Here is a 22,717-nt window from a genome sequence, read left to right on the forward strand (position 1 = left end):
GGGGCGGACAGTTCTCTGGCCCATGTTAGACAGGAGATCAGACTAGAAGACCACAATGGTTCCTTCTGGCCTTGGACTCTATGAAGAGATCAAAAGCCTTGAGTCAGGCCCTAAAAATCTTTTTTTTTTTTTTTTAAACAAAGCCAATAACATGTTTCTTTGGTCTGTCAGTTGATTTGGGCCTATTGCCATGGTGTGTGTGTGAGAAAATTAGTGCCGCCCACTCTCCCAATTGTATGGGGTAAGGGGCTATTGGCCCCCGCTGCAGGAGCTCTCACCCCAACATCTCTCCCTCCCCTCCCCAGCTATTAATTCTGCCCCACCCATTCAACCCCCCCACAGCCCCTACCTCCCCCAGTGTTGCCCCCCCTGCAATCCCCACCCCCACAGTTCATCCCCCCTCTGCTCCTCCTGGGGCTGTTCACCCCACTCTCCAGGCCTGGGGGGCTGCAGTGGGGCCCCCTCTTGCCCTTCCAGGCTGGGGGGCAGCTCCAAGGGCTCTTCACCCCCGCAACCCCTCCGGGGTGGGGGGAGGGGGGAAAACAGAGGCACTGTCCTGTCCCCGTTGCTCACAGGGGGGGGATGAGGGGCCAGAGCCACCCGGCTTCAGGTCGCCATGGGAGCGAGAGCCCTCTCTGCCAGCGGCAGCGCTGATTGGTTGTTCTGCCCCAAGAGGTGGGCAAAGGGGGTGGGCAGCCAATCAGAGGGCTCCAATTCACTAGGGGGCTGGGGCGTCTCGTGTTCCAGGCCCATTGGCCACGCGGCTTCCCGTTCACCTACACAGGGTGACCAGACAGCAAATATGAAACATCGGGACAGGGGGTGGGAGGGTAATAGGAGCCTATATAAGAAAAAGGCCCAAAAATCGGGACATCTGGTCACCCTACACCCACAGCACCCCCCAATCCCACTGAGGACAGCCAGGGCTACACGTGTATTTCGGAGAGCAGAATTCGGGCTAACGAGCATTCGGCTCTCTGACCCCACGGGGCAAGACTTTCTAGCAACAGGAGCATTGTTGTAAAGGCAAATCCATCTTCCTGCCCTTCCCTGCAAACACCTTTAAATTGGGGCCTGAACCACCCCAGAAATCACGCCTGCAACATTACGCAAAATTCCCTAGACATGTTGGGAGGGTAACGGGGGGGGGGGGGGTAGGGGAGGGGAGAACCTCTAAGAGAACAAAGATTTGGTCCAATTTAGCAGAAGCAGCTTTTTGGGACATGCTTCCCTGAGGGCAACCCTCAGGTCGCAAAGCAGGGAGGGAGGGAGCAAGGGAAATCTGGGTTTGCAAAGTGGCTTATCTGCTGATTTTATTGAGCTCTAATAGTTCTGTGTGCCTCTATCTAGCATTTTCTTTTCTGCTCATCGCTGTAGTACCTGAGCACCGATTACACCTCCCGTGCAAAGATCTCAAAATCATAGAATCATAGAATATCAGGGTTGGAAGGGACCCCAGAAGGTCATCTAGTCCAACCCCCTGCTCAAAGCTGGACCAATTCCCAGTTAAATCATCCCAGCCAGGGCTTTGTCAAGCCTGACCTTAAAAACCTCTAAGGAAGGAGATTCTACCACCTCCCTAGGTAACGCATTCCAGTGTTTCACCACCCTCTTAGTGAAAAAGTTTTTCCTAATATCCAATCTAAACCTCCCCCACTGCAACTTGAGACCATTACTCCTCGTTCTGTCATCTGCTACAATTGAGAACAGTCTAGAGCCATCCTCTTTGGAACCCCCTTTTAGGTAGTTGAAAGCAGCTATCAAATCCCCCCTCATTCTTCTCTTCTGCAGGCTAAACAATCCCAGCTCCCTCAGCCTCTCCTCATAACTCATGTGTTCCAGTCCCCTAATGATTTGCAAACTAATGAATCAACCCTCACAGCACCCCCAGAAGGTAGATATTATCACCGGCATTTGACATGGGAAAACCGAGTCTGTGACTTTCAGTGGCCTCAGGGGAGTTAGAAACCCCTTGTCTTTCAGCGGGAGTTGGGTACGGCTTCTTCAGGCTCCTGAAAATACCAACCTAAGTGACTTATCCGAGGATACATATCAACTCATTAGTAGAGCTGGGAGCAGAACTCAGACCTCCTGATTCCCTGTCTTGTGCTTTAGCCATAGACAGTAAAGAAGTGCCACAGAAATTGAAACCATTCCATTTGTCTTCCTAAGGAAATACACTTTGCGGCTAGGTAAAAGCTCGCATGGCTGCCTGTGCGGAACTGCGATGACATACAGTGGTTGTTCAGTGTAGCACAGCATGCACTGACTTGTGGACATCCAGAAAATGTATAAGCAACAATGATATGGTATGTGCATTTAGCATCTTTCATCGGATGAGACAGACCCCAACATGCTTGAGCAGTAGCTAAACGCATCACCTTGCCCAGCACTAAAAAGGAGCCATCTCAACCGTGAAAACGTGGCACCGGTTTTGCACCTGCCTCATTACACAGGAGAGGGTCTAAAAAAATAAATTCTCCAGTTTAAACTGCCAGGGGAATTGCCCTCGGCTTCAAGGCCAGAAGGGATCATTACAATCATCTAGTCTGACCTTCTGCACAACACAGGCCAGAAAAATCTCACTCAGAGACTCCCTGCATCAAGCCCATAACTTCTCCGTTAGACACCCAGCCAATCTTGAAAGACCTCAATTGATGGACAAATCTCAGATCAGCTCAAATGAGTAATTAGGGGCTCAGATGCTGTGGTGGTGAGCACAGCTAATATAATGCCTGAACAGAGGTGGGAAATAGCCTTAGTATCCTGGCTACTTTCTATCCCCACTCATTACTCTCTGGTTTTGTTTGCTTGTATTTTGTTTTCAACTGTATGGAGTAACTTCACTGAAGTCAGTCTGGACTTACTGAGATCAGGAGAAGTTTAGGGACAATTCTTAACATGGAAGTAGCTGGGGAACTCATTCACAGCCTATTCCTCTGGCAGCCAGAAGGTTTGCACACTGAAGCACCCGGTCAGCTCGCATTCTGGACTTTGACTGGTACAGATCTCCTCCTGTAGGATATGATCCCACTCCTACTGAGTTCAACAGGAGACTTCCCATTGACCACAATGGGAATTGGCGAGGACTCTTAAAAAGAGTGCAGCCAGCAGGATCCCGCACAATGGCTCACCCAATACCCCTTCTGCTCGAGGCCAGAAGCTGAGAAGGGAGGCATAATCCCAATTATGACCTAAGGCTCATACTCCCCTAGCCTCAGATATGGGTGGAAGGAGGAAATTTCATAAGCTTCCAGGGCTGCCTCAAAAATCTCCAGATTTTCATGATGCCAAAGCTGTGGGTGCTGTAGGCATATCTGATCTCACACAGATATGGCACATAAGCGTGGACAGGTATCACCACCACAGATAGACAGGCTGGGGTGTGGAGAGGAGGAGGGAGGGACCACACCTGCCACAAAGAAGACAACTTGAACCTCACTACTGTCTAGGGGTGGGGTGTGTCTGGTGAGGGAAGGGGGAAATGACATTTTTGTACGCATTTTCTTGGATGCCAGTATCTTTCTCTGATGGCAAAAGGAAACCTGGGGGAAGACCACTGGCTGATCCATATCCCCCGCAGGCAGCTCTGCCAAGGTGCTCTCTGCACCCATTCTGAAAGCTACATTAGCATCTTGCCCAGAAAACCCATGTCTAAGAAGGCTGGGTGGGCACTCTGCTGTCAGGGGAAGATACTGCAGCCAGCTTCCCTGCCCTGTTGCTGAAGGAAGAAAGGGCTTATTGCTCTGCTCCAAGCTTGCCGGTATCACCATCTTCCTCTTGCTGGAACTTCCTTACCAGAGGAGACCTGCATCCCGCAGAGACTAGTGCCTTCATAATGGAGGATTGTGCAATAACATGGCCACAGGGGAAACATCTTACTAACCCATGGCACTTAGTGGCTGGCTTATGTCCTGGCTCTTAAAAAGTTGATCTACCTTAGAGATACACTCCCGGCAGTTAGGCGGCCATGTTACAAAGCTCTAGCCCTCATCTTAAGAGAGCAGTTGTGACTTTCCTCCTATCTCCCTCCGCAACAAAAAGAAACAAAGGCAGGAAGGCTCCTACTGGGCCCTAAACATTGCAGAGATGATCACGGAGCCCTGTGCCACTGATCATCATTATCCTGCAAAACCAGAACATAATCCCCCGCTTCCCGCAAGAGACAGTGTTGATATTCCACTGCTGTGACACACAAGCTTAGCTTGGCACATAACATTTGCAAAAAGTCCAGTTAAACCCAGTCAAGGTTAGAGATGAAAAGTCAGCAATGTTGTGGCATCCTTTCTTTTAACTGTACCCCAGCAAAGCTCTGCAATTTCATCGGGTGATGGAGGGCACGGATCAGCTTTCAGTACCCAGCCCGGGCCGGGGAAGCTAATGATCCAACCAGTGGACCAAATTCGGTAATGAATCCTGGTCACGTGTCACCTGAGGCTCATACTAAGTGTCAGGGGTTGACACTTATGTTGCACGTATGCTAAGAGGAAGCAGGGGTTGGTTGGGAGGAGTTTGGGTTGTTTTTCTGCAGTGACGCAACCAACCTGCAGCAGTTTCTCCCTCACAGGGTTGGCTTTGTCAAGGACTGTGCGTGCCAGGCTTAAATATGTATGTGGAAGTAGGGTTTTTATAAAACACAATCAAGGTTCTACCAATGTGATATATGCCATCATGTGCCAGCAATGCCCCTCTGCCATGTACATTGGCCAAACTAGACAGTCTGTACGTAAAAAATAAATGGACATAAATCAGATGTCAAGAATTATAACATTCAAAAACTGGGGGAGAACACTTCAATCTCTCTGGCCACTCAGTAAAAGATTTAAGGGTGGCAATTTTGCAACAGAAAAGCTTCAAAAACAGACTCCAATGAGAAACTGCTGAGCTTGAATTAATATGCAAACTAGATACCATTAACTTGGGTTTGAATAGAGACTGGGAGTGGCTGGGTCATTACACATATTGAATCTATTTCCCCATGTTAAATATCCTCACACCTTCTTGTCAACTGTCTAAATGGGCCATCTTGGATTATCACTACAAAAGTTTTTTTTTTCCTCCAGCTGATAATAGCTCATCTTAATTAATTAGCCTCTTACAGTTTGTATGACAACTTCCACTTTCTCTGTATGTGTATATATATATCTCTCTCTTCTATACTATATGTTCCATTCTATGCATCCGATGAAGTGGGCTGTAGCCCACGAAAGCTTATGGTCTAATAAATTTGTTAGTCTCTAAGGTGCCACAAGTACTCCTGTTATTTTTGTGGATACAGAGGAACACAGCTGCTACTGTGAAATCAAGGTTTGTACTCTTTCACAGTTCCAATGCAGGAGATTGCAAGACTGGCTGATCCTTGGGCCAAGGTCCCTTTGTACAGCAGCCTCTCTCTGATCAAAGGGCCCCCCCCACCAGTAGCGGGCCAGCGACCTGATTGTCATAAGAGTTCAGCCCCCATTTAGACACCTGAACAAAAAACCCAGATTAACACAAGTGCTCAAGCCTCATCATTCTCCTTGGGAGCCGCTGGGTGCTGAGCACTTTTGAAAGTCCGGCCTCCATTCTCTGACCCGTTGGTCTTTCTTCCCCACAGGCTCATGTGTTTCTCAGTCTGTTACAAACGGTTCTGTCCTTCACCTGACAATACATATACAAATCTGAAATTGGCTGTCCAATCCAACCGCAAAGATGTAAATCGGCACATGCTGCTCCGAGTCTCAGAAAGGAACAGAAGTACACTCCTAGGCTGGGATCATGCTCTGTATTAACATGCCTGCAAGCAAGCCTGTACACACCCTGATCACCTTGACACTTAGAACCAGTTCTCTTCTCCCCACATTTCCCTTTCCCTCTGGGTCACCCCCATCTTTCCTCAGGCCTCTCCTGGTCTTCCCCACACAAGTTCGGTATCAGTATTTTACTGCAGTTTTCCAGGCCTCTCCTCTGCAGTTGTCCTACCCTGTCTCACTCTTATCACACTGGGTCATCATCTCTGTTCAATGCGCCTCCTGTCAAACAGCCCAGCTGTGCTGATCTGGTGGAGTGAGAAAGAGAGAGCTGCTTAAAAGGTTGGGGAGGAGAGAGCTCACAGCAGGATAGGATGGAGGCTCATAAACTTTAAATCCTATGCCCCAGCCCTGCTGCCCCCCAACCCACACACACACACACTCCATCCAGCCTGAAACTCCCCTTTCTCAATTTCATCCCTTAATTCCTCTTTACACCACCTTAACCAGTCTCTTCTCTGAGCAGCGCTGTAGGGTTAGATACTACACTTGCTTGAAGGGACTATTTCCCCCGTGGCTATCACTCAACCAAACTTTATGTATTCAACTCAACCTTTCCTGATCAGTCAACCCCTCCAGTCCCCTCAATCATTTTGGGTGAACTCTGCCTGCAGATCTAACTGTCATGCTGTTTTGGCCCAGCAGGGACACCAGAATAGAGCCCTCTCCTCCCAGAGCTTATGTCACAAGTGTTTTGATGTACTAATCCTTTGAATAAGTATGTACATTATTCATAGCTGCAGTCCAATCCCACTTTCTTGAGACAGCGAGTCCAGTTCTCCTCTCACACCACTCACTTCATTGGCGTTACTCCTGACACACACCAGGTTAAGTGAAAGGAGAACGTGGCCCTTCATTTTTAAAAGGCGACCAGCGACTGGAAAGATTAAGCCTTTGGGGGTTATATGCTACACTGCGTCTGCTCAGAGAGGAGCAGTACAATGTTCATTTGAAATGTACTGGGGTTTTCTTCCTTTTGGTTTCCCACAGATGTCCTGCCCGATTCCCATTCTGCATCCCGGCATGCACCATGCTAGGATGTCACCGCTGTCACAGAACTTGCTGGCACACAGAGCTAACATGGGTGTACATGGGAAGGGAATTACTAACAATACCACCTAGCTTTTATATAACCCTCTTCATTGCGAGATCTTAAAGCACTTTGCAGAGGAGCTCAGTAGTCACTATTCCCGTTTTATGATGGGGAAACTGAGGAACAGGGCTGTGAAGTGACTTGCCCAAGGTCGCTCAGCAGGCCACTGGCAGAGCCCGAAATTGAGTGCAGGTCTCCAGCATCACAGTCTGCTTCCCTTAAAGTAAAGGCACTGCATCGCAGCAGCCCCAGGAGGATGAGAATCTACTCCCTCTGCAGCACTCACCACTCCTACACTTATCTATGAGTGGCTCACAAGACAGCTAGTAGGTGCCTTTGTCCCCTGTAAGCTGTGTCCGTTCCCCATAGCACTTTAACCCCATGCTGGCCTGCAGAGCTTTGGGACAAGCAGACGGGACTGACTTCAGTCAATCACTGAAGTGGAACCTCACAGAAATGGGGGATGGATTCAACCCTGTAATAAATCCACAACCACCTAGGAATTCCAGACTGCCACATTATGACAATTTCACTGTGGTTTCTGGGATAGAACTCAGCTCCTCTGGCTCCAGAAGCCCAGTCCCCTGCTAGAAGAGAATCTCTGTTAGCAGTCTAGGTCCTATGACACACAGTTGAGCAGTTCTGATTCTCTCCAGCAGAGAGCAAGGACAACACACACTAGCCAGGTCCTCTCAGCCTAAGTGGCCAAAGTCCATCCCACAACAAGGCAGGACTGGTCCCTACTGTATGTTTTTCCATTGCTTTGTCCATTTTCAAACGACTTGGTCCCCCATTTCAGTGAGAGATGTACTTGAACTGTACAACAGCGGTTCGGTTAATCAAGGCGACCAATGCAGTAAAAAAAAAAAGAGAGAGAGAGAGAGAGAGCGCCTTTCAAATAGGAAATACATATATCCCAGGTGCTTGTTCTAAGTCAATTAAACCTTGATCGGTTTATGTACCTATTATTAGCTGAAAGGGTGTGTGTGACTAACTCACACACTGTACCCACACGCAGCATAGCCCAGGGCAAGGCGGACAGTCACATCCCAGCCCAAGCAAACAGGAAGCCAACCAGCTTTTCAAACCACCCCCTAAGCACAGCGCGGAAACCACCAGCAGCAGCCCGGCCCTGGCCCCCAGATCAGCGGCGCCCAGTGTTCCCGCAGCCCCGGCCTTGAGCTGGGGGGGGGGCCACCCCAAATCCCACCGTCCTCCTCTTTGCCATTCAACCCTCCTGCAGCCCCCGAGCCCGCTGCAGGGGCGGGTGGGGCAGCCACGCCTCGCCTGCCGACCCGGGGGGGCAGGGGCAGGGGCAGGGGCATGTGCCCGCAGGGGCGCCCTTACCTTTTCGGAAGGGCATGATGAGCCGCGCGGCAGCAGGGATCGCTCGGAGCCGGACGCCTGGGTTCCGCAGCCTCCTCCTGCCGGCGAGGCTTGTCCGTCCGTCTGTCTGTCTCTCAGAGGGAAACTGACATACTTGGTCAAGTCCCGGCTGCAAGCGGCGTCACCGGAGCGCGGCAGGAGGCAGAGGAGGAAGTTAAGCCCTTTAACCCGTCTCTCCCCGCAGCCGCACCGGGCAGGGGTGCTCGGTCTGCAGAGACCGGGAGGGCAGGGAGTCGGGTGACCAGGCAGCAAATGTGAAAAATCAGGACTGGGGAGGGGGGGGTAATAGAAGGTGGTGGGGGGGGTAATTGTGTGCCCCCCCCGCCCACAAAAGAGCGATACAGAGGCAAATGCAGTGGGTTGGTGCCCAGCTAAGCATTGTTAGAAAATAAGAAAAAGACCCCAAAATCGGGACGGCCCCTCCTTATTTAATATTTGCCTGGCTTCAGCCCCGAGGCAGAGGTGGCTTCAGATTTATGTATTTACCCTGGGCACAGAGAACAGTTGGGCCCCCTGCTTCCCCGGGGCCCAAGAACTGGGGAAGTCCTCGGGAGCCATGCACCTGCTTCCCCGGGGCCCAAGAACTGGGGGAGTCCTTGGGAGCCATGCACCTGCTTCCCCGGGGCCCAAGAACTGGGGAAGTCCTCGGGAGCCATGCACCTGCTTCCCCGGGGCCCAAGAACTGGGGGAGTCCTCGGGAGCCATGCACCTGCTTCCCCAGGGCCCAAGAACTGGGGAAGTCCTCGGGAGCCATGCACCCCCCCCCCCCCCCACACACACACACACTCTCTCTCTCTCTCTCTCTCTCTCATTTTTAAAGGAGGGCCAGGCCTGGCACTCACTTTTGAACCTGGGCGGCGTAGCCTTAGGCAAGCGCAAAGCCCCTGCTAGCAGCACCAGCCTCTTTCCAGTGGGGGGGTTGAGGTGGGCCTGAGCCCCTCACCACAGGGCCCCACAACCTGCTTCTCCTCGACCTCCTCCCTCCCAAGGCCCCACCCGCAGGCCAGGCCGGAAGCTGGAGCCAGGCCCTAGTAAGAGCCAGCCAGCCTGGCCCCTGGGAGGAGCTCTGGACACTCCAGCTGCCCTGGACAATGTGCCCTGGGGAGAGGGGACATGGTCCAAGGGCTGCTCTTGGGCCCCCCAGGCCGGTGAAGGGTCCAAGGCTCCCCACAGTGGCCTGAGCTCCCTAGCCTGGCTCTGGCTTCCAGCCTGTCCAGGGGGTGGGGCATTACGAGGAAGAGGAGGAGCAAGGCGCAGGGCCACACTTCCCCTGCTGGTGCCTCCCCCCACTTCTACACATCTTCCAGTGCTCCTGCAGGGCCTCCAGATTGGCTGGGGCCCCTGGCCAGTGCATTACTCAGCCTAGGAGTACCTAGGAGCCCCAGCCATGGATCTAGGGTTGCCATTGTCCTGGAGCCTCCAGGATTAATCTTTAATTAAGGATTATGGCATGTGATGAAACCTCCAGGAACACTTCCAACCAAAACTGGCAACCCTATGTGGATCAGGGCCCCCTCCTGCTAAGTGCTGTAGGAACACAAAGATGGCCCCTACCCACAAAAGAGTGATACAGAGGCAAATGCAGTGGGTTGGTGCCCAGTCTATGAATTGCAGGTGCACTGGCCAAGGGGAGCTGTAAAAATAAAGAATTCCTCTCACTGTGTGTGCAGCTTGCAACCTCCAGCTCCACCCCACCTCTCAGTGCATTTGCAACTGCTGTTGTGCAATCATCGCTAACTTCACCCACCCCCCTTCCTGGAACTCAAGGTAAATGCGTAGGCCTTCCACTCCATCGCAATGAGTTGCGTATACAGTGGGGAGGAAGGAGAGGAGTTCTATTTCCTATGCCATAGATGTGTAAATGCAATGGATGTGGGAACATGGATTATTATAATGACTGATTACAGTGCATTAATATGCAACGGGAGGGTGATCTTTACAAGGACATAGGACTAGCCTATACACTGAATACCACAAAAGGTGAATGAACACGAATTTAGTTATTTCGGTGCATGTTTGTGTGCACAGCCCATAGTTTCAAATGCAATGCAGTTGATAGGTATTTCTCTCCAGGATTAATGTAAAACCTATTGTTTACATTTGAACAGGATGGGGAAATTGGAATAGGATATCAGGCAGCTGCAAGAGGCGAGCCACCTACCCTTGGAAATTCACCGTGGTTACTCATTGCCCTCTCTAACAGACCTCGTTCAAGAGAAACTTCTTATGCTAAACAGAGCTGTATCCAATATATTTTTCTTCCAACAAAACAATAAGAAGCTGGCTGGCGTGTTGTATGTTGCCATACCCCTATACTGAATAGAGTCAGGACTGCTCGATGGAGTCATAGGCCGTATACAAACTGTTAAATGTTGATTCCCCTTAGTACAGCAGGATCTGAAATCTACCACTGCCGTCGCTGTGAAACCCTGCATGCCATTCTATGTAGCACAGCAATGCCCAGGCACTGCCCGTGGTCATGAATTTATTAGAGTCACAGCACTCTTATTGTGACTTTCGTCCGGGGCTCTCACCACATTTTGTGGGCAATTACGCAGGCAACTGCTGCTGATTAAGATAGTCATAACTGTCTCACTTTACCCTGTGCTTCCTCAATCTCTTTTATTGTTCTGTAGGGCAAAGACTATCTTTCTGTGACCTGCCTAGCACAATGGGACCCTGATCCAGAGCCTCTAGGCACCCCCACAATACAAGTCATTAGTGAATCCTCACAACTCCTCACATGAGGCAGGTAAATATTAGACAGCTAAATACAGAAAGAGCGGTATTAAAGACAGTGCTAAGGCACCGGGGTACATTGATGGATGCTATGCAAATACCTGTGTGCAATAATAATTACAAAGGAGGGGACAGCCAGAGCATAGGTACAAGGGTTTCAGTAGCTTTGCTTTCTTCCTACTTCAATCTTTGTCAATGTAGAATAAAAATGTACATTGAGCATAAGTGTTCTACTGTGTGTTTAAAATCACATTACCTGCTACTTAGGCCTGGTCTACACTAGCGCTCTATGTCGATGTAAGTTATGCAACTTAAGTCAACGTAGCTTAATCAACTTAAAGCGGTGTCTACTCCATGCTATGTCAATGGGAGATGCTCTCCAGTCGACATAATTTATCCCCCTTAACAAGAGGTGGAAGTTAAGTCGACAGGAGAGCGCTGGCCTGTCGACTTACCACATCTTCACTAGTTAAATCGTTAAATCGATGCTACTGCATCAATCGCAGCAGTGCCGATTTAGCCTGTAGTGTAGACAAGGCCATAGGTTGTAAACCCTTTGGGGCACGGTCCTTCTTTTTGTTCTGTATTTATGCAGTGCCTGAGATGATGGGGTCTTTGTCCATGACTGAGACTCCTAGGCCTTATGATCATTTACATCAGTGGTTTTCAAACCATGGGTTGCAACCCAGAACTGGGTCACGCAGGCTGCAGTCGGCACGGCCGACCAGGCCATTAAAAGTCCCGTTGGTGGTGCTGCCCGGCTAAGGCAGGCTAGTCCCCACCTGTTCTGACACCGCGCTGCGTCCCAGAAGCGGCCAGCAGGTCCAGCTCCTAGGTGGTGGGGGCCACGGGCTCCACGTGCTGCCCCCTGCCCCCGAGCACTGGCTCCGCAATCCCATTGGCCAGGAACAATGGGGGGGGGCAGTGCCAGCAGGCAAGAGCCACATGAAGCTGCTTGCGTACCTCCACCTAGGAGCCAGACCTGCTGCTGGCCGCTTCCAGGGTGCAGTGCGGTCCGCGGTAGGACCCCAACTGCGCCACTGACCAGGAGCTGCCAGAGGTAAGCCCACACACCAATCCCCTGCCCCATCCCTGAGCCCCCCCCACAAACCCAGAGCCCCTTCCTGCACCCCAAACCCCTCATCCCCAGCCCCACCCCAGAGCCTGCATCCGCACCCCAGGCCCTGACCCCCTCTCGCACCCCAGCCCTATGCTCCAGCCCAGAGCCCCCTCCCACACTCTGAACCCCTCATTCTTGGCCCCACCCCACAGTCCAAACCTCTGCCCCAGCCCTGAGCCCCTTCCACACCCCAAAGCCCTCATCCTAAGCTCCACTGGGTCATGGGCATCAACAATTTTCTTCAACTGGATTGCCAGAAAAAAAGTTTGAAAACCACTAATATACATAACACACAGTAAGAGCCAGGAACTCCAGATTCTAATCCTGCCTCGCTGTGGGGCACCGCAGCAAATGGGGCTCAGCAAGATGCCAGGGTGGTGCTCATTACAAGCTCAGGGCCCAAGTCAGTAATGAGCCAATAACTGAGCATGGTGCTAGGAAGCAGTATGTTGTTACAAGTGTCACGGCAGTTTTGGAGAGGGTGTGTCAACCCCAGTGCTCAAATTCCCTATCTGAATGCTTAAATCCTGCCTACATTTCCTCTGTGGGTTCAGCTGGTCACATGCTGCTTAACTTCCGGCCCTGAACCTTGCAACATTTCTGCATGCTGTGAAGACAGCAACCCAACCCCAACTCAAAGAGGAAGAGTTGCAAAGCATTTGGGGATGCTTTGGGATGAAGATTATTTGAACTACTCGAGGATTTTCCCTGAGCTAGGAGCCTGAGTCCACTTTCTCCATAACTGGACACAGAGGGGAAAGGATGTTATTCATGGCTCTAAACCTCATCTCTATTTAAATTCCCTGTATCAGGGATTTTCATCATACATTGAAATGTTAGCAGTAGTTTTATTGTTCTCATTCTCCCTCCCCAACATCTTCACGTGTGTTTAATTCACTCTGGGCCAGATTCTGAGTAGCACCTTATTTTACAATTAGCCCAGTTTACATCAGGGAGGCTACTCATGAAATAAGGTGCTACTCAGTGGGATGAAGGGTATCTAAATCCAGCTCTCTGTGTATACATCAAAACAGGTGCATGCACCAGGAAGGGTAAACATGAGCAATTAATTTCTCACAGCATATTCTCATCATAGGCCAACAGAACGTAATAGGGACATGTAAAGAGAAACTGTTACCCATGGACCTCTCCAGGCCAACTGGCAAGGGGGATACAAGAATACCCTGATTCAGGTATGTACATTCTGGTTCTCCAAAGAGCTTCATGTGAGGTCTTAAATGAAAGCCAGGGTCACACTGGTCATTAATATCATTGTGAAATGTACGTACAGATAATAGATAAGGAGTTATCTATATTGAAAATACTTTCTTCGATTCGCTATCACAGCAGAGGTGGAGAATCATAGAAGTGTAGAATTGGCAGGGACCTCAATAGGTCATCTAGTCCAGTCCCTTGCACTGAAGTGGGAATAAGTATTATCTAGAACACCTCTGAGAGATGTTTGTCGAGTCTGTTCTTAAAAACCTCCAATGATGGTGATTCCACAACCTTCCTAGGCAATTTCTTTAACTGTTTAATTACCGACAGGAAGTTTTTCCTAGTTTCTTAGCTAAATCTCCCTTGCTGCAACTTAAGCCCATTACTTCTTGTCCTATCCTCAGTGGATAAGGAAAACACCTTCTCTTTTTAACAACCTTTTATGTACTTGAAGACTTATGTCCCACCTCAGTCTTCTCTTCTCCAGACTAAACAAACCCAATTTTTTCAAGCTTTCCTCACAGGTCATATTTTCTAGACCTTTGATCATTTTTGTTGCTCTCCTCTGAGCCTTCTCCAATTTCTCCATGTCTTTCCTGAAGTATGCTGCCCAGAACTGACCACAATACTCCAGTTGAGGCCTTCTTAGTGTTGAAGAGAGTGGAAGAATTATTTCTTGTGTCTTACTTACAACACTCTAATATATCCCAGAATGATGTTTGGCTTTTTTGGAACGCTATTGCAGTGTTGATGTATTTAGTTTGTGATCCACTATAATCCCTAGATCCTTTTCTGCAGCACTCCTTTCTAGGCAGTAATTTCATTTCTCATTTTGTATTTGTGCAATTCATTATTCCTTCCTAAGTGGAGTACTTTGCATTTGTCCTTATTGAATTTCATTCTATTTATTTCAGACCATTTCTCCTGTTTTTTCAAGATCATTTTGAATTCCAATTCTTTCCTCCAAAATGCTTGCAACCCCTCCCAGTTTGCTGTCTTCTGAAAATTTTATAACTGTACTCTCTGTGATGCCACCAGACAAGTGCCAGCTCAAGCCGAAGTCCCCATGTGTCAATTGAACACTGACAAATATGTAGCTGGAATCAGTCTGGTTTACCTGTGTGTTAGTATTGTTACAATGGTATTAGAATTATAAGAATGTGTTTAGACTTGATTGAATGCTTGTGAGTTGCTGGATGCATTAATCTCACTTGTAACATCTGTATCCCTTATTCAAGGTAATGTTTGAGTGGTTGTATTTGAGCCTCAGGGGCTGTGTAAATCACTAGACAGGAGAGTGGCATTAACCAACATGAAGTGCTGATCTCCAGCAGAAGGTATTACATCTGGTCTGACAGGAAAGGTCCATTGACACCCGCTGGACTATTGTGGGATGTTAAAGAGGACAAACAAACAATGTTGGTTGTTCTGCCCTCCTGTTGGATCATATTAAAGAAGTTCTGTATTAAAATCACAAATGAGTTTGATTCCCCATAATTAGTAATACCCTGGAATTTAAACTAAGAGGTCTCTTGTTTTTTGGTCTCTTGTTTTTACTATTTCTCTCCCTCTCTGTGTGAAACTTGCAAGCTGCTAATTGTGTTAGTACATCCTAAGACAGAGTCTGTTCTCAAAGCAATACTTTGAAACAACAACTACTCGCACAGAGAGAGACTCAAAGCGATACTTTGTAACAACAGAAATAGCACACAGAGACTCCCCATCCTTTTGTTGTATTTATCTTGCTTTGTTAACAATTGTGATTAAAATAGAGATAGAGGATGTATGTGGATGGATGCTTGGTATGGATAATAACTGAATGATCAGGGAGGTGCCAGCCTAAGAAACCATTGTCCATCGGCCAAAGAAGGCGTCAAGTGGAGACAACCAGAGGACCCCCGGAGGGCAGACTGGAATCCACCCAACAGCCTCAAGGATGGGAGAACCGAAGAACAACATGGAGCCGTCAGGAATGTGCCATCTGCTGATTGATTCAGCAACAGCATGATGAAGCAATTCCCATAGACTGGCATAAGAAGAAATTCCTATAAAAATGGACTCTAGAAACTGAGAACTTTGGGGTCTGATTCTGCAAACCAACTTCCAGGAGCGTCAGACGTGCATCTGACAAGGCCCTGCTCCCTCCTTATGTCCAGGCCACCTGGCCAGCAGCTTGGCACGAGCAACTCTAAGGCTGGTGACTATGATAACAACCTTGCAGAATCTGTGTGTGTGTGTATGAATGTATGTGTGAATAAATATGAAATTTAATGGAATGTTATAGCTATACCCAACTGCTTACTATGATTCTTTCTGTATTCACAATAAATGTGGCATTTTGCCTTATTCCCTTTAATAAGATCCTGCTGGTTTTTATTTATTGGTATAACACTCTGCCCCATAAAGACAAATCATGCAAAGTGGATTCCTCCCATCAGCTGAGTTTGCAGCTCAGAGCACATGGCCTTATTGGGATCCAGGAAGTAGACGGGCAAAGCCCACCCACTGCTAAAGGATCCCCCCCAGCCTAAGGGGGGGTCCACAGGACCTGGAAAACCAAATAATTACGGGGGACAACTAATGAACAACAGGGGCAGGAGTGTGGTCAAAGGGTCAAATGAAGGGAACTGGACGGGGACACTGAGCAGAGGACCCCAGACAGTGCCCACTGCTCTTCAAAGGCGTCAAGGGAGTCAGTGGATGCCGCCCAGAGGAACTCTGCCCGGAGGCGTGAATGGACAGAGGATCGTAAATAGACCCCACATGGCAGGAGGGGGATAAAACCCCCAAATAGAAGAAACAGGATCTTTATGCTGCTTGCACTCTGGGGAAGGGGGCAAAGTTTACTAGGCATAAGCATGAGATTCCCAGCTGCAAAGGTCATACGAACTTTTTATTATAGAAGTTTCTGTTATCTTTTGAAAACTAAGATTATATCTCATTTTGTGTGTATATGTTTACTTGCTTTAACTCAATAAATAACTCATTTTCTTTTCCTATTTAATAAATCTTTAGATAGTTTATTGTAGGCTTGGCTACAAGCATTGTCTTTGTGGGAGATCTAAGGTGCAATTGTAAATCAAAGTTTGAAACTCACTTCTCTCCTTAGCCCATGAGAGCCCAGATTTGTCAATCTTCCAGACAGACTGTAAAACCCGCCTTTCCCCCAGGCATTGAGCAGGTTGATGTGCTGGAGCAGAGAGTCATTACATTCTGATCACTTAGGGGGCTTGGGGAATAGACACATCTTCATTTTTTATATATTGAATACATTTGTTTTACTCCATGGACAGTACCTAGGGTGTAAACTGGGTACTATAAAGTTTAAACAGGTAAATAAAGGAGTTGGGGAGAGCTGACCTATAGCTTTGGATTTCTTGATCATTGTACTTTGAAAATCTCACCCACACTGTTGCAGGGTCCCATCTGTTTGCATCAGATTTAAAAAAAAAAAAAAGGAAGGAAGCTATTCTAATAGATACTAAAATGTCAGTTGAACTAAACTAAATGAAGTTCAGAGGCAGAAAGCTAGAAAGATTTTTGCTCTTACCTGTCCATGCAATGCCAGAGCAGAAACAATGTGAGGTGGGTTGCTGTTTTGCTAGTACTTCCCTAATAGGCCCAGCCACACCCTCCCTCTGACCTCTCTTTAAAGAGTTTACTCAGGTGATTCTAGGGTAAGCTGAAAAGAGGGATGGGAATATATTCCCCCCCTCCCCTTAGGTTTGTTTGTAAGAGCCATCCAAAGTGTTCAGTTATTTTGGTTCGCAGATTTAAAGCACAAGTTCAATTAAGATCCCAGCTGAGGTGTGTAATGATGGGGACGGCTGCTGTGCTACAGGCAAGTGGCAGTAAGGTGATGGTAGCTAGCTGCCCATAAATTAGAGCTGGGGACAGATTCTGAAATTCTTCATCAGGCATAAATCTCACCAAAACTGATGAGGATTTTGCCTGAGAAACTACTTCAGGATTTGGCCCTCAGAGCTGCTAATTACTTGAAATATTTTTCCTTCCTGGGCATGCTCCTAGAAGTGAAATGTGCTGAAGTCACAGAAGTAATGAGCATGCCAGATCGTCAAGTACATTTTGGTGTCAATGATTTAATTGGTGATCTGTGCATGGCATTTACCAGTCTGCACTGCTCATTGTCTCATCCACACAATCAATCTGATCCAGTGCAAATATCCCACTAACTTCCATGGCTATTGGACTGGGTCTGCCCCGGGTGGTGACACAGGCTGTCAGTCAGCCTGGGAAATAGAAAACAGAGGAGAATTACAGGGTCTTCTCTGTGTCCAGCAGCCAGGAAAAAGAATCCCCTTTATATTCATTACAACCAAGCCCTCTTTTCTACGACTCTGTGGTATTACCCTCATCTCCTGCCCATCTTGTGTCCAAGCACTGAACAAATAGTGATTACATTAAGCACGCCCTAGATTTATATAAGTAAAGAGTATGGGGGCTGAAATGTAACACCAGGATAAAGTGCTCAGCATTTCTTTAGGGGAGGCATAGAAAGCTCTCTGGCTTTTCCCAGGGCATTCAGTGCGGAACAGCCGATTACATATCGGTAGCTGCCCAGCCAGGAAATTAGTATTGAACTGTTCTAACATTCCAGTAAGTAACAGAGTCATCCTATACTGAAGCACGTGTTAGGGTATGGAAAGATGTGTGTGAAGATTGGGGGTGGCAGCAGTGTTGCAAACAGGGCACCATTTATGGATTAAGGTAAAGCACAGGTTGTTTCCAATGAGGATTTCTGTATAACGAATGTATCGCAGCCTAACCCAGATGAATTTTTTTTTTTTTTGCTGAACTCCAGCGTTAGAGCTCACCTCACCATATCACAGAGATTGGGTGTTTTATAAATGCCTTGAGACAAGCCATCAGATTAGACTGAGAGCTGTCAAAAATGCAGAGCCATACACTGTTGTACAAATCAATGGGCCGATGAGTCTAGTATCGTGTTTTTAACAGTGGTCAATTCTGGATGCTTGAGATGAAGGCATAAAATCTATGTATCAGACCTAACTGCATTTCCCCTTGGCAATAGCTTCTTCAGCCCCATCTTCCCCTGCCACCATGGCTTTCATGGCTTTTCTTCTGTTTCTGCAGCTGCCTCCATGAGCTGATTTAGAAGCATGGCCTTGTGTCTTGCATGTAGTTAGCTCTCCCTTAGAATCTGACAACCATTCTATTGATGTCAAGGGGTTTAGAACTGATACAACATGTATAACTAAATATAAAATTCCTGCTATAATGAAATCTCTCAGCCATTCTTACAGCACCTTTTGGATGAGATGTGTTTAGAAACCAATCCTGCTTCATGTAGCCCTGGCTACGATTATCCTTATTGTGATGCAGGTTATTTACAGAGAGCTAAATCCTGAAGTCTTTATTCAGTTTCTATTCAGGGAAAACTTTCCATTGAACTGGGAGTTTTGCTTGGAATGTCTATTAGCAGGGTAAGGGCACCAGCATTTGCCTTTGCTTTCTTGGACAAATTAGAAATAAAACTGGGTGCAGCATTTCTAAACTATTATATGGAAAGTAAACTGGAAAATGGAAACAATAATACAAGTGGCTTCTTACTGCTGCCCAACTTTTCAGGAGTAAGTTTATTTTCATATTTGAGCTAAATCCCTGGCATACTCGGTGTGTTCGGAGAGCTGAATTCTTGCAGGTGGGAACAATGCTTTGTTTGTATATTCCGAAATGAATGTGATATCAACCCGCTGTGGGGCTCTGTGCTTTATTCTGGATTTCACCACTGCTGACTGCTAAGAGAAAGGGAGGAAACGCTGGAAAGCTACAACAGTGAGGAGCAGAGAAAGCAGATGTGAAGAAAATAATACTGTTCATTGGTCAATCTCAAACGGTTCTACAAGGAGATCAGAATCATTAGCCCCATTTTACAGATGTGGAAAATGAGGCACAGGGGAAGGGAAGTGACTTGACCAAGCCCACCCAGAAGGCCAGTAGTAGAGCCAGGATTAGAACCCCAAGCTCCCGAGTCACAGCCTAGTGTGCTGTCCACTAGGCTACACTGCATCACCAGCAAAAAAATGGCCGTGCTGGGTCAGACCAATGGTCCTTCTAGCCCAGTATCCTGTCTTCCGACCGTGGCTGGTGCCAGATGTGTCAGAGGGAACGAACAGAGGAGGGCAATTGTCAAGTGATCCATCCCATCATCCAGGCTCAACTTCTGGCAGTCAGACGTTTAGGAACTCAGAGCATGGCATGGCAACGCTGACCCTCTTAGCTAATAGCCATTGATACAACTAGCCTCCATTAATTTATCCTGGTATCACACCCTCCAATTAACAGTACTCTTTGTTCCTTTGGCTTTCACCCTCTCTAAGTTTCTATTTCAGTCGTCCAATCTTCACACCCATTCTTTGTTCTCCTTATCCACGTAAAACCTTGCTCTCTGGTTTAGAAAGGCTGTTAGCATTTTAGCTCCTTCATGCTAAAAGATTCAAGAGTTGAGCTCCTCCGAGCATCAGTCACATTCTAATTACAAGACACTCCTCCCTGACATGGAGTCGGTAAGAAAACAAGATCAGGGTTAGCGTAGGTATGGTAATACACATGACTCACTCCAGTAAGCTGGCTTTAGCACTGACTAGCATGATCAAGTTTGTTATAAACTCTTGCCCCTGGGAGCTAGGAGAATCATAAAGGCTGTTTCTATGGAGAGGGAAGGCTGCACTCAGGTATATCTGTGGAGAGCTGAGAGCTGTCAGATTCACCCGGCATTTTTTAATAACGCTAAAAGCCCTGCCCAACATTCATTAATTTCCCCTACATTATCTTGCTTGCTGAGCTGTGGTTATAGTGACTCAAAGACTCGAGAAATGGTGTATAAACATCATTTCATTAAAGGAACAATAAAGGCAAAAACACTTTATCTAGACCAGCAGGAAGGGGGGACTGGGCAAAGAGGAAGAGGAAGCTGACTTTACAAGGTAAGTTTTTGATTGGAGAGAATTTCAGAGTTCATGGAGACTTTGGTGGGAGAAAAAAAGAGGGGAGGTAGAATTAATCTTTAGGATACAAATATTTTCCTGACTATCTGATAAATGGATGAGTTTGTGTGTGTGTATGAAAGTCTCCAAACGGGCTAAAATTTTCAGCACCACTGCAGTAGATTGTTATAACAAACTATTATAATTACACACAATTTGCCCATCTCTAACATCGTTCATCTAAGAAGCACAAACTCCTCTGAGGTCAATGTTTATTATTAAGCTCATTTTACAGATGCATAAATGGAGCTTCAGAGAAGTAAAGAGATTTCCCTGAGATTATGTGCTCACAGCAAGTTAGTAACAGAGCCAGGAATAGAACCCAGGCGTCCTACCTCCCTAACCACAGCTCTAAGCACTGAACCTTACACTACCTCCCTATGTTAGGAGATGCCCCGCCGCCATCCCTTGCAAAATAATGCACCGGCTCTTCCATGGTCAACATTAGAAAACTGGGAAACCAAACATATTTATCAAATAAATTACTTTACAAGTGAGAGGAACAGGAAACAACCACCCCTTGAGGACATTCAGCATTCCAAAGGTGAAAGTCACCCTTCTGATGAGGGGCAGGATAGGGGTGGATTTCTCCAATATCTGTGCAATCTTATGATAGACACTTCAACATGACTTAAGTTGGTTTCATGCTGGATTCTCTGTTATTCAATGGCCATATTGTCTTTCAAAGTACATTGATTACCAAAGTCTCTGTTGTTGTGTGAGCGCTTTGGAACAGGGACTGTCTTTTTGTAGGGTATTTATATAGCACCTAGTACAATGGGGGGGCTGATCCATGACTCCTAGATGCTACTGCAGACAAATAATAAATATTTACACTAGAAAGCAATGAGCCAAGATTTGGGGGCCAAATGGAGCATGGATTTAGTGCATTAATTTTCTATAATACTGTAGTTCACGGTGAATTCAGTATTGGTGCCAGCCTTGCAGATGAGGTCCTCTCTCCACAGACCAGATATAGCTCAGGAAGCTTTAGTGCAAGTTTCCCTGTTACTGCCACCAAACTGATCTGGAGTGACCACCTCTAGGCATAATGATGAAGTGGATTCTCCATATTCTTTCAGTCCTGGGCCTCTCTCCTGAGATTTCTAGGCAGGGTGTCAATGGAGATGGTAGTTTCCGTGACACAGATACCAGCCACCAAAGAACTGAACTGAAACCAATGTCATTTCACATAAGCCACAAAGCTGATCAGATGGTAAAGGATTCTGAACATACCATCTCTGACTCCGGATTTGAACCATTAATGAGTAGGTGACTAGAATCATATCTTTAGCATCATTGATCCACACAGTGGCTAATGTTATTTTCAGGATTGTTTTATCACAGCCACAACCACCAAAGCGGTTTCTTTAAACAAGGAGTAAATTTATCACAAGCTCTTGGCTACATGAATCAGCAAAAAGAGGGGTTTACTATGCTCCATCACAGCTGTGGGAAATCCATCTCTTATACAGGCTCATCTAATGTCCTGCCAGCATCGGACAAAATCAAGTCCCCTTTCCAGAAGATGTAACATGGGTAATTAAAGTGTTTAGAAAATAGAAAGCATTTGCTTTGGCACAGTGGAAAACCCCTAATTTTGATTCTGACAGCTGCCAAGCAGGAAACTGGAGACTGGTTGTATCAATAGACAACCCCGGTCAGTCAGCTAATCTGTGGCATTGCCTGCCTGGCCTGCAGACAGCTGGTTTATAAACTGAAACATTGCATGACAAACTGCAGGAATTTTCAAAGCAAAAATAGTACATCAATAAAACCCTCAAGTCAGAACTAGGCTGTATGTAGCGGCCTTGGACCATGTCAAATTAACGTCATGAGTATATATTCTACTAGTGTCAGTCTGCATGGCTCATGTAGAAAAAGCCAAAGGCACGGCCTCACTAGAGAGACAGACTATCTTGTAAGAGCCAAATCCACTAATGCATTTTGATAAACACCTGCGCTGACATTTCTTAGTATTTATATTTCATTTTCTTCCAATATATTATCAAACCTCTTATTTGTTTGTAATGCTCATGTGAATTAAGTGTACGAGAAAAGTGCTGGTTTGACAGCAAGCCCTCTATTAAGCACAGCATGGGCAGCATGTGCTTTCCCACGCTGCCCAACCCAGACCTAGAGGAAGTTGACTCTTTAGAGCTAAGAAGCCAGTTTGGTCTCCATGGTCCACTCAACCCTCAGCCTTCCAATAAGAGAACCAATTGTGAGGCTATTTTAAATGATGTGGATTATGCATGTCAGCCAATATACTACAGGTTTCAGAGTAACAGCCGTGTTAGTCTGTATTCGCAAAAAGAAAAGGAGTACTTGTGGCACCTTAGAG

The 22,717-nt window shown here is 47.2% G+C and overlaps 1 protein-coding gene and 1 long non-coding RNA gene across 4 annotated transcripts in view; one reads left to right on the plus strand and one right to left on the minus strand.

Annotated features, from left to right (window-relative positions):
• PFKFB3 (6-phosphofructo-2-kinase/fructose-2,6-biphosphatase 3) overlaps window positions 1–8,343 on the minus strand; it is a 113,739-nt gene extending 105,396 nt beyond the window's left edge. Inside the window, exon 1 of the mRNA XM_048836666.2 lies at window positions 8,230–8,343. Within this exon, the coding sequence (XP_048692623.1) occupies window positions 8,230–8,245 (16 nt within the window). The 5' untranslated portion in view covers window positions 8,246–8,343. The remainder of the gene's footprint in view (window positions 1–8,229) is intronic.
• LOC125630545 (uncharacterized) lies at window positions 8,336–15,697 on the plus strand. 3 transcript variants are annotated; one of them, XR_007354693.2, is made up of 4 exons: window positions 8,336–8,421; window positions 10,905–11,020; window positions 13,224–13,320; window positions 14,260–15,697. It is a non-coding gene; the product is annotated as an uncharacterized LOC125630545 (long non-coding RNA). The 3 variants fall into 3 exon arrangements; XR_007354692.2 differs by lacking the exon at window positions 8,336–8,421 and adding an exon at window positions 9,042–10,035; XR_012666614.1 differs by lacking the exon at window positions 8,336–8,421 and having other exon boundaries at window positions 10,048–11,020.
• Window positions 15,698–22,717: the final 7,020 nt, after the last annotated feature.

Source organism: Caretta caretta, chromosome 1 (assembly GCF_965140235.1).
Source record: "Caretta caretta isolate rCarCar2 chromosome 1, rCarCar1.hap1, whole genome shotgun sequence".
NCBI classification, from domain to species: domain Eukaryota; kingdom Metazoa; phylum Chordata; order Testudines; family Cheloniidae; genus Caretta; species Caretta caretta.